General features: G+C 40.6%; 1 protein-coding gene across 1 annotated transcript in view; it reads left to right on the top strand.

Annotated features, from left to right (window-relative positions):
* Positions 1-1,073: 1,073 nt before the first annotated feature.
* Positions 1,074-12,286, top strand: part of LOC123930384 (cytosolic beta-glucosidase) — a 117,018-nt gene continuing 105,805 nt past the window's right edge. The window contains exon 1 of the mRNA XM_045986680.1: positions 1,074-1,222. Within this exon, the coding sequence (XP_045842636.1) occupies positions 1,165-1,222 (58 nt within the window). The 5' untranslated portion in view covers positions 1,074-1,164. The remainder of the gene's footprint in view (positions 1,223-12,286) is intronic.

The raw sequence follows: 12,286 nt of genomic DNA, 5'->3' as shown, positions 1-12,286 counted from the left end.
GACTTGGATTGTCATCAATTTTCTCAAGAGCCAAACCAGAAGCCAGAAGGCCATGAACCAATGCCTTTAAAATTCTCAGTGAAATTGACTTCCATCATAGAATCCCAGAGTAGTCAAACTGCATATCAAGTGTGACATTAGAATAAAGACAATCCCAGAACCACAGAGTTTCCAAAAAATTACTTTCCATGCCCCCTTTATCAGAAAGTTATTCAAGGATTTGCTTCTCTAAAAGGGAGAGACAAAGGGGAAGAAAGCACAAAGGAGAGGGGATATAGGGTGCAGATTATGTGACTCTGTGCTGGCCTAAAAAACAAACAGGGCAGAATGAGCAGGGAAACAGAGGGGCTTGGAAGCCAGAGAGTTAGAATTCTATCGGACTGTTCGGGGATGAATTAGTGATAGGTATACTGAAAATTCAGTACGAAAACCAGACAGTTGATTAACCCCAGAGAAAATAAAAGGTTGCATGTAAGCATGGACTACTAGTCCACGGCTCCGTCTTGGCCATATATAGTCATAGTAATGTAAATATCGAGTATTTATTTAAACAAAAAAGGGACTCTCATCCTGTTGGGGGAGGAGGAGAGAGAGCAAGAGTGAGGGAGACAGAGAGAGTGAGTTAGATCTTCCACCTCTATATCCAGAATTAAATAGTTATTACCTAAAACTAAAAGCAAATTAAGAAGCCGTAATCTCAGGCTATTCTTTAAATAACGTGGGAGAAAATTCCAGAAGAAACAGTTGCAAATGGTTATCTCTAAGGAGTGGGGATTAAGAATTGGGAGGAACTGATTAAGGGAAAATTCTAGTAAGATTATGTGTCTTTTAAAAACAATGTCCACGTGTTTTATTAAAATGGATAAGATTAGATGAATGGGTGTCCTGCCGGAAGCATCCAGGCTGGTCCAGCTCTGTTAAGAGTCTGCAAGTGCCCAGAGAAGAAAGCAGAAATGCTTGCCTTTACAAAGTGTCTTGGATTCATATCAAGGCCATGGCCAGTCAAGTGTGATCATTTAATCTGGCTCCCTTCTTATTTGCATACACATTTGTATTCCAGACTTTGGTCAGGGTGACTGTTTGCACAATTTCTTGGACTCCACTAACTAAAGGGCACACAGCTCCTGTTTGGCTGAATGGTCTAGCTGGCCATCTTCTGAAAGCATGGCTTTCCCAGAAGGATTTGGATGGGGGGCATCCACTGCAGCTTATCAAGTGGAAGGTAGGAGAAGCTCCTTCGCCTTTGCTAGGGCTGGGATGGAAATGACATTTTTGGGTCCTCTGTGCCAAGAAAGAGGGTGAGGAAGCCAAAGGAAAAGAAGGAAAGGGATAAATGAGCCCATAACTGTATCAGTGAAACTGTCACTTTTCAGACAGAAGAAGCTCACCTTCCCTTGTCCCTTTCCTTACGCAGGGATGGTGGTAGTGAGGGGTGGACCACCAAGCTGCACCTATCATTTCAGTTTGTTCAAGTCATCTGAGACATCAGTTTACATTGGACTAGCTACTTTTGTCATTGGTTTCTTGAACACATTTGTCCCAATTCCCCCAACAAAAAAGACAATTTCCCCTACTGGCTGGAAAAATATTGGGTAAATTTCTTCAAAGAATCCAGGAGACTTGATTGGAGGATGTTCCTCTCTAGGGAACGGTGTCCTGTTCTATTTCTGGTGGCCACAAAGCAGAGCCTACTCTCATGTGCTGCCCCATCTCCCGGGCAGCTGAGGAGTACAAGGAAGAGCTGCAAGATGGGAGAGAATGGAGCTGGAGGGCTGGGTCTGGTCTCCATCCTACCACACATGAGCATGAGCGTGTGAGTCCATCATCTTTCCCGAGTCTCAGCTTCCTCATCTCCAAAATAGGAAGAGTAGGCTAGTTTTCCCAAAACGTATGTATTTTCTACTAAAGGAATTAAGGGTTGTTCGTGCCTATCATGGGAAAAATATTTATTTGGTCAAATACATGTGGGAAACCCAGGCTTAAACAAAGCTTAGAGAGTTTCTTGCAGTAGTGCCTAGAGCAGCTGTGGCAAATCATCTTGAACTGGGAGGTTACTTTCCTCACTGTTCTGGGGGCCAGAACAAGTCACTGGACTCCCTAGACTTGGGGTCCATCTAAACTCTTTACTAGTTCTGTGTGACTTTGAGCAAGTTACTCAACCTCTCTGTACTTCCTTATCTGCAAAATGGGGATAATTATGGTATTTACATTATAGTTGCCGTGAGGCTTAAATAAGATGATGTGTATCAAATGCTTGGTGCTTAGCAAGTGCTCAATGCAGGTCTTTATATGGGATGGTCACAAAAGGGTTTCTGAGGATGACTCTGTAGGACTCAGCGGTTAACTTGGCATAAATCTGCAGTCAGTTATATAAGACAATATTGTGGATTTCAGATACCAGTTTCCAGGTCCTGTTCACTCTGGGCTAAGGGATGACCTCACTGGTCCATTCTGAGCTCCTGTCTTCATGGGGTCTCCGGGTTGCCATACTTCTTCTGTCAGTTTGTTTCATGCTCTTCTGCACCAGGCTTGCTGCAGCCTTATTTTAAGATTTTTATTTGTGGCCTCTAACCTGCTATTGTGCTGTTAACTCTATACCAGCAGCTTTGAAGTGGGGAGACTTGATCCAACACGACTTCTCTCTTTGTCGGCTCACAGAATTTTTTTATGTTTGCTGTTTTCCACCTAAGAGCCCTTACCCACCTTTTTGCTCTGGGTTTGAATCCTAGGTCATGCACTTACTGAGTGACCGCAGGCTAATAACTTAAGCCGCAGTTCCCTTATTTCTAAAATTAGGAAAATGATCCTGCTCACTTCGTAGGTTTGTTCTGGGGATAACAGAGGTTAACATGTGTAACCAGAGCGGGAGTGTGCCTGACACATAGTAACAGCAGTGATAATACTATTACGTTGTTCTTTCTCCTGGCTGTATTCTCTTCTACTGAGTTACATTGTCTGCAGCACATAGTGGGAATGGTCATTTCTTCTTTGTTCTGCATGTTGGAATATATTTCCTCTTCGCTCCTTCTGGACTGGTTCTACCAGCAGCTTCTGAGAGAGTTCCCATTTAGCTACCCCTCCACTGTTGTGGAGATCACATACACGGGATGTCAATGGCTTTGTCCTATGGCTTTGTCAAGTCAGTGTGGCCTGGGATTTAAAAGCTGAGGTTGCCCTGTCATTTTGTGATTTTGAGAATCTTTGAACTTTAAGTTTGCGCTGGTCCTGAAAGTCTACAGAACCACTGTAAATCACATACATTCAGAACTGAGGACTAAACATGAATTGTATTTGAAAAAAAAAAAAAAAACTAACAGTTTGGTGATTTGTTATGAAACATTACCATGTATATCATTCCCCCTGTTTTCAAAGCACAGTTGTCTGTGTAGGTATCTTTGTTTTCACATATCCTGAGAATCCTGATAGATAACTAGCTCATCTCCCACCTCCCCACTGCCCTGCATACCTATGCCTCACCCCGCCCCCCCCCCCCCCCACAGAAATGGAGATATTTTGGCTCTGTTACTTGGAATAGAAGGCTCCTTAGGGTCTCTGCATGTGGGACTGATGGAAAGGGGCAGGGCGGGACTTTCTGATCACCGGGCTTGCTAATATATTGATTACTTGGTTGCCAATTTCACCAGACCCCAAGGTTCTTTTTTCTTCCTGTCCTTGTTTATATCCCTTTGCCTCCACTCTGACTACTTCCCCATTTATGGTTTTTAAGACGAGTTTAATGAAATGTTTATTATATAAGAGTTTCCTGTGTGGTGCTTCGAACCTTTTGGAGGAAAGCACAATATAAATCTAATAAATAAATAATAAACAAGTGATATAAGCAGGAGGAAAATTATGTGTTTTAGGTGAGTTGTAAAAACTGTAAAATGTATTTGTTAGATGAAGAGGCAGGGAAAAAAATGCAGATAATCATCGCTTATACAAGAGTGAGTCTCATACAATATTTTAAACTACAAAAATAATTCTCATGAATTTTAACCCTTTGTGGAGCCACGTCTGCCTCTGTTTTCTGCTGGAGGGGATATGAAACAGAAAACAGCAGGTAGCTCAGTAGCATTTTGTTTATTTCCTCGGTCGGCCACGGAGGAGCTATGAAAATGACATTTAGGACCCAATTCTACAGCTCTTATGAGCTTATAACTCCCAGTGATTTCAGGGAAGGCTCTTAAGGGATGAACATGTTCTGCAAAATCCCACAAATCCTAAGCAAAGTCTAAACTACTCCATTAACACTTCCTGGTGGGATCTGAGTCTATGGTTCTTAAGAAGTAAAGGCCTCAGTTTTATGAATGCCATTTTCAACCTTTGATGCTGCACTGGGTACCAATATAATGTTTGGATTTTGATTTAACTTTGACTTTGGCTTTGTGTTGGGAGAAATTAGGGCTGGGCTCAAACTTTGGCCTTCTGTTTGCCTTTGGATGTCAAAGATGGAATCCTATAGCTAAGAAATGTGGAGTTATTTTTGCATTTATTTTTATTTTTATTTTTTTTAAAGATTTCATTTATTTATTTATTTGACAGAGATCACAAGTAGGCAAAGAGGCAGGTGGAAAGAGAGGAAGGGAAGCAGGCTCCCTGCTGAGCAGAGAGCCCCGATGCGGGGCTCTGATCCCAGGACCTTGGGATCATGACCTAAGCCGAAGGCAGAGGCTTCAACCCACTGAGTCACCCAGGCATCTCTTATTTTTGCATTTAAAAAGTAGGAGAGTAAACAGTGTAGTTGCATTAGTTGGTTTTAGATCCTATTTCTGGTGGTTTCTGTTCAAGCTTAATCTTCTCTAGTCCCTTTTAAAAACTCATCTAATGTACACACCTGAGCTAGAGGCACATTTCATCTACCTGCTTTAGATGTCAGCACAGGCCCTATATTTCATTAGCTCACTTCCTCCCATCCCAATACTAACCAGGCCCGGCCCTGCCCAACTTCCAAGATCAGACCGACTGGGGCGCCTTCAGGGTGGAGTGCCTGTAGAAACTCATTAGATCACTTCCTATTTGCTTTCTCCATCAACAAATTTGGCCTGTTTATCTTGGTTCCTGCTTTCTGCTAAACCCCTTCCATTAAACATCCAAGTTTGGGATGACTGCCTTAGAAATCTTCTAGAAAAGGGCTCAACAGGGATATCTATGCTTTGTCTGGAACACCTAGAAAAGAAGGAGAGAAAATAGACATTGAAGCATGGTTATTCATTTCTTGATACCTAAGGAGAAAGGAAAAACAGAGGGAATCATGTATTCATGAAATTTCTCATAGCTGGGGCGCCTGGGTGGCTCAGTGGATTAAGCCGCTGCCTTCGGCTCGGGTCGTGATCTCAGGGTCCTGGGATCGAGCCCCACATCGGGCTCTCTGCTCCGCAGGGACCCTGCTTCCTCCTCTCTCTCTCTGCCTGCCTCTCTGCCTACTTGTGATCTCTCTGTATCAAATAAATAAATAAAATCTTTAAAAAAAAAAAAGAAATTTCTCATAGCTTAAAGGTTGATATGACAGAAACTACTTTTTTTCCCCCAGGTTCAAATTTGTTGTCCACAAAAATCTTAATTATTGCCCCTGCCTTTAACTTTTATTTTAATTCCAACTAGCTAACATACAGTGCAATACTAGTTTCAGGTCTACAATATAGTGATTAAACACTTGAATACCATATCCAGGGCTCATCACGAGCAAGCACACTCCTTAATCTTCATCCCTAATTTAATCCATCCCCCTTTTTTGATTGTACCATGAAATTATGTAGGCATCATTGAAAGAGTATGGGCTTAGGAAGGAATGATATTCAAATATTCATCAACTCACTCAACACCCAAGCAGATACCAACTGTAAACAACGAGTATAGGCTAGACTGGCACTTGCATTGACTAGTGAGAGTGGATACCAGCCATAAACAACCAGTATGGGACCGTTAAGACCATGAAGAGTAGAGCTGTAGAAAACTGATATTGACTAGGCTGGCACCCACATGAACCAATCAGAATGGATACCAGCTATAGACAAGCATGGGGACCACACTGACACGTACGGATTGAATTTCAGGCTTGGGCTTAGGAGTGGGACACATCTGGAGTATATCTGACTCTATTTGTGAACTACTGAAGAATTACATCAGTCAACATCTCTAAGCCTTAGACTTCTCAAAGAATTTCTTTCTTTTTTAAAAAGATTTATTTATTTACTTGAGAGAGCGAGCGAGCACGTGTGTGTGCATACACACAAGTTGGGAAGGGGTAGATGGAAAGAATCTTCAAGCAGACACCCCTGTGAGCTCTGAGCTTAATGCAGGGCTGGAGCTCATGACCCATGAGAATGATGAAGTGGAATAAAACCAGGATTTGGTCACTTAACTGACTGAGCCACTCAGGCACCCTTTACCTATAGAATTTCTAATGCTTATCTCTTTTTTTGAATGTTCACTGGATGAATACGGGAAGAATTTTTCTAACTTTTATGCTTCTTTGGATCTGGGATGATTTCTCAACTTTTTCTTCCAGATTACTAATTTAGACTTTAGCTTCTTTCATTCTATTTTTCAACTCCAATGTTGGATATTTAGTTGTGGCAATTACATTTTTAGGTTTTCAAATTATTCTTTGATTGTTTCACTTTTAGGAAGCTGTGTTTTGTCTTCTGATTGATTGTTTCACTTTTAGGAAGCCGTGTTTTATTTTTGTTTTCAAATGTTTTTAAGAATGCTAGTTTAAAAAAGAGAGTTCTCTTTCTTGCTTTCTGTCTCTCTCTTTCTCTCTTGCTTGCTTTCTGTATCACTTTGAGATTTAGGGGTTATTTGCTTATTTGGGGCCTTATCTTTCATGCTATTTGTTTTTGCCCAAAGTCTGGTGACCCTTGAGAGTCTGTTCATGTTTATGAATGAAAGAGTATGTTGACAATTATCATATGGTTTCACTCATATCTGGAATATAAGAAACAGTGCAGAGGATCATCAGGGAAGGGAGGGAAAACTGAATGGGAAGTAATCAGAGAGGGAGACAAACCATGAAAGATTCTTAACTATAGGAAACAAACTGAGGGCTGCTGGAGGGGACATGGGTGGGGGAATAGGATAACTTGGTGAGGGGCATTAAGGAGGGCACATAATGTGATGGGCCACTGGGTCTTGTGTAAGACTGATGAATTATTGAACTCTGTATCTGAAATTAATGATGTACTATATGTTGGCTAATTGCATTTATTTTATTTTATTTTAAAGATTTTATTTATTTATTTGACAGACAGAGATCACAAGTAGGCAGAGAGGCAGACAGAGACAGAGAGAGGGGGAAACAGACTCCCCGCTCAGCAGAGAGTCCGATGCAGGGCTTGATCCCAGGACCCTGGGACCATGACCTGAGACGAAGGCAGAGGTTTTAACCCACTGAGCCACCCAGGCGCCCCGGCTAATTACATTTAAATAAAAAAACATATAAACAAAAAAATCAGCTTCTGACTTAGGTTGTTTTTTAAAGTTAAATAGTTCTATTTAACTGAAACAGGGCTGACTTTGTAAGAAGCAGTGTTCTGTATAAGTGAATGGGACCTATTGACAGTCAATCTTCTCATAAAAGACTATATATGAGGGGAAAGAACCAAGATTTAGAGCTCAATAACTGCCAGATTTCAAGGATTTTAAGGAAGAATATTTTTGTTTGCTTTTTTTTTTTTTAGGATTTTACATTTTTATTAGGTCAATTTTTTTTCAGTTTTATTGAAATGTCATTGACATACAGTATAAGTTCAAGGTGTGCAGCCTAATGATTTGACTTACACATATTGGGAAATGATCACTACAGCAAGGCCAATTGGCATCATCTCGTATAGGTATCCACCATCCCCTAAAAAGTCTTTTCCTACAATGAGAAATTTTAGGATCTCCTTCCTTAGCAACTTGCCAGTGCACCATGCAGCAGAGTTAGCTATAGTCATCATGTCATCCATTGTGTTCCCAGTACTTACTTATCTCATAACTGGAAGTTTGTGCCTAGTGAGCTCCTTCCTCCAACCCCTCCCCACCTCCTGCCTCTGGTAACCACAAATCTGGTCTCTTTTTCTATGAGCTTTGTTTGTTTTAAGATTCTGCATAAGTGAGGTCATACAGTGTTTGTCTTTCCCTGTCTAACTGTTTGCTTGTTACTTTTATGTCTCTTGTCCCTACTCCTTTTCGAGTTCTTGTTTGGCTTGAGTTTGTTCAACCTCTCTTGACCATTTCAGTATTGTTGATAAGGATCCTTCCTAGCACATCTCTCACTTTATTAAGCATTTCTTAGGATTTCAACATAGGCTAAGGGAGTACCAACTGCTTTGCTTATGCAGGAGAGGAACCAATCAAGCCAGCAGTATGATAGATAATACTTCAGTTAATTATCTTCATGATCTCTCTGAGACCTGCTCTGCTCTCGCTTGGTTAAAACGGAGATTCCCCAGAGGATCTCCTCTTAATCCTTACCACCAGTCTTCAGTGTAAGTTTGTGTTTTAATGCTTTGCTTTAGTTTCTCAGACCATTTAGACAATTCTGTTTTCTTTCTATTATTTGGAAATTCTTTAGTAAATGTGGTATTCTATTGGGACAGGTTTTTTTTTTCTTTTGTTTTCAGCTCAGTTATGAATTTTCTTATTTACTATCATTTCAGTGAGGTTGTAAGGGAGAGAAATTAAATATGTATACTCCATCCCCACCTGGAAGTTGAAGTCTGTTAACATGAGTTAATATATGGAAGTGCCTCATAAACTATGAAGCACTGTTCCAAGTTAGCAAGTGAATTTCTCTCTTCTTCTTCTTACCATTTTCATTTTCCTCCTCATCACTAACACTTCCAACCTCCAGACATTGTCTAGTCTTACGTTTTTTAGAAAGAAGATGAGATAACATGGAATTGGTAGAATTTCAGACAATGTAATGGGAGAAAGTGAAATATTCAGACAATGTGAGAAAGGCATGGTGGACGAGGAATACTATGACCTACATGGGCCCCATGTCCAGGCATCTGCTTCTGAGGTCAGGTGCTCCACGCCATTTGCACTTTTCATCATTTCTTACCTCCTTTTATTCTCAACACAAAGACACTCCATGTACAGAATTTTCCACTACCTTCATTGGCTTCATGGACAGTGTTGAAAGGTATCCACTGGAATCACTATTGACATATGTGGGTTATTTATGGGTAAGTATCTGCTTACCTGTGTGTTCTTTTGTATCAGCATTGTTCTAAATAGAGATGCCTATCACATATGCTTAGAAAATTCTTTTGTGTGTGTTATGAAAGTAATATAACTGTAGAATACGTAAAACATGTAAATAAGCAAGAAATAAAAGAGTCATTCAGAGAACTATTTTCAAAATTTGAGTATATGCTTCTAGTCTTTTCTATATATCCACAGATTTTCATGCACACATACCCTTTTATATTTTTCATCCTAATAGGAATGTTCTATAAATGGTTTTGGCTTTTTTAATGACACAACTATTTTGATAAACTATAACATGTCTGCTTCTTTCCTCCTCATCCTGGGCTTTTTCTCTCTTTTCTTTCTTTCTATCTTTCTTTTTTTTTTTTTTTTAAAGATTTTATTTATTTATTTGACAGACAGAGATCACAAGCGGGCAGAGAGGCAGGCAGAGAGAGGGGGAAAGCAGGCTCCCTGCAGGGCAGAGAGCCTAATGCGGGGCTCGACCCCAGGACCCTGGCATCATGACCTGAGCTGAAGGTAGAGGCTTTAACCCACTGAGTCATCCAGGCACCCCTCTTATCTGTCTTTCTATGGTTGCTTATAGATGTTACATGAAGAGTGAAATGTGAGTTAATATATTTAACCTGGAAAAACAAGAAAAAATCTGCTGTACCTCAGTCATTTGTTTGGAATATGGGTTCCATATAATAGCCTAAATATTCGTACATTTAAGTTCTTTTGTTTTTGTTAATTCATCAATTAATTCATCAATTAAGATGGGACATTTGTTTATTTGGATGAGTATGTGCCAGCATTGCACTGGAAAACAAAAAGCATTACTTGTGCCATTCCTTCTTGGGCCTGCCCATCTGGTAAGGATTGCTTTCCAGTGCGCAAAGTCTTTAAAAATTATTAGGCCATTACACAGTGGCCAGGCCAGCACTCTGGAACTCATGCCAGACTCTCCTCTTTTCTTTATTTAACCAATTATTATTATTATTTTTAATTCTAGCTCCTTTCAACCTCTTGGTTACCCCCTCTTCTCCATTACTACTACCTTTCCGTTAGCTGTGGGACTCACTGGCTCTTGTCTTCTTGAAATACCCTACCCTCCTCCCTACTCCTCCAGTCCCTCCAGCACATTGTTTATAGTGTGGTCTGTTAAAATTCTGATGACATCCTTCCATTTCTTGAGAGACGGCAAGAGCTCTGAAGGCAAAAGGGCCAGGTTGGAATCCTGACTCCAGCAATTGTCAGCTCTGTGATCTTTGGAAACTCCTGGGCTTTGCGTCTGTGGTTTCCTCATCTGTAAAATGGGAACAACAATAATAGTTGTTGCAAACATTTACTGTGTTTATTAACATCAAATGCTTAGAGCAGTCCTGGGCAAACTGTGTTCAGTAAGTTTTAACAATGATTAAAAACATTTTTATTGTCCTCCTACCTTCCAGAGAATAATTTCTGAACTTCTGGCATGGCACAAAAAAACTCTTTGTACTTTCACCTCTGACTACATTCCCAGCTTCACCTCTTGCTCCTTTCTTCATTCGTATCTTCTTCTTGGACCAAGATAAAGCACATGCCATTCTTCAAATGGCCATGACCTTCATGTCCTGCTGAATGCTGTGTTCCCTCTGCTTGGGTGCACACCTGGCTGCTGGCATGAGCAGAAACCAACAGGGGACAAAGATCCAGGCCTCCTACCTTCCAAGCTGGAGTATTTCCTACTCCCACACACTGTTTCCTTCATCTCTAGCCTTTATACCCCTCTTCTGAGTATGTCACCCATGAACTTGGTAGAGTAAGAGGTGAGGGAGTGGCATGGGGGCAAAGGGAACACCTAAAAGGTTTTAGTACACATGAAAAATCCATTCTTACATTAACTGTTTGAAGCAGCATGCCTTTTTACCTAGGGGTATTTGGACATAACTCCATGATTCTTCTTCATCTTCTTTTTTTAAAAGATTTTATTTGTTTATTTGAGAAAGCAAACAGGAGTGGGGGGTGGGGAGGGAACATAGGCAGAGGGAGAAGCAGACTCCGCATTGAGCAGGGAATCTGATGTGGGGAGCTCAAACCCAGGACCTCGGGCATGTGACCTGAGCTGAAGGCAGTTGCTTAACCGACTGAGCAACCCAGGGGTCCCATAACTCCATGCTTCTAAAGATGACTTCTCTCATGAGAGGGGTTGATATAGACACTGTAGCTGTGTGTTGGTATTTTGGATGGTGTGGGTGGTCATCGTAGGTAGTACATGGGGCTCTGTTGTTTTCCTTCTGCTATGCTTCATGGGCCTCTGCCTCGAGATGTCCTGAACCGGCTGAGCACATCTATATTGGCTTTGGATCTTTCTCAAGGTGCCTGTTCTTCCTTTCATTAGTGTGGATAATCAGAGTTTGATTGTAAAGTATGCCCAGGCCAAATACAAGGGCTTTTAAAATTGTCTGCTGTTTTAGATTATCCAGGCCACTGATCCCCCTTCCTTAGCATGGATAATTGAGAGTGGACTGGGCTGAAGAATGTTAAGCAGAACCAATTGACAAAATAAATGAGATTTAAAAAATCCTTTACATTTTAATAACAGAAAAAAAAAACAAGCTAGGTTTTCCTTTCTTTTTTAACCTAAAAGGGCCTATTTTATATTTTGAAACCGTAAATGTATTTGCTTTTATGTTGACACAAAATAAGAAAATAATTTCAATGGTGTACCCATTTAAACCCCATGTCAAATGTATGCTAATTATAAGAGGCGCTTAATGGATTTAAGGGAAAATTGAAAGTATAGAGAAGAGGTTGGACAGTTCCAGAGTCAATGTCAAATCTTTTTATAACTATGTTTATGTTTCAACCAGGTAGCTAGGAGAGGGTAGTAGTCACTTCAAATTCTGAAAATCTCTCTCTTGATAGTGGAGGCTATAATTCTTTGCCCCTAATGAGCAATAATCATGTAGAGAAGAGCATTTTTTGAATGTATATATAAGATTAACAGGGTTTTGATCCCTGTCTGAATGTCTGTGCTCATTCACTTCTCATTTTCATCCTCTTGTCTTTCCCCATGTGCCTCCGAATGTAGGCAGAAATGTATTTACATGTCACTTGACTGGGA

The sequence above is a fragment of the Meles meles genome, chromosome 2 (genome assembly GCF_922984935.1).
Source record: "Meles meles chromosome 2, mMelMel3.1 paternal haplotype, whole genome shotgun sequence".
NCBI classification, from domain to species: Eukaryota; Metazoa; Chordata; class Mammalia; order Carnivora; family Mustelidae; genus Meles; species Meles meles.
Note: the sequence above shows the minus strand (reverse complement) of the source record. Positions and strands in the feature narration are given on the sequence as shown.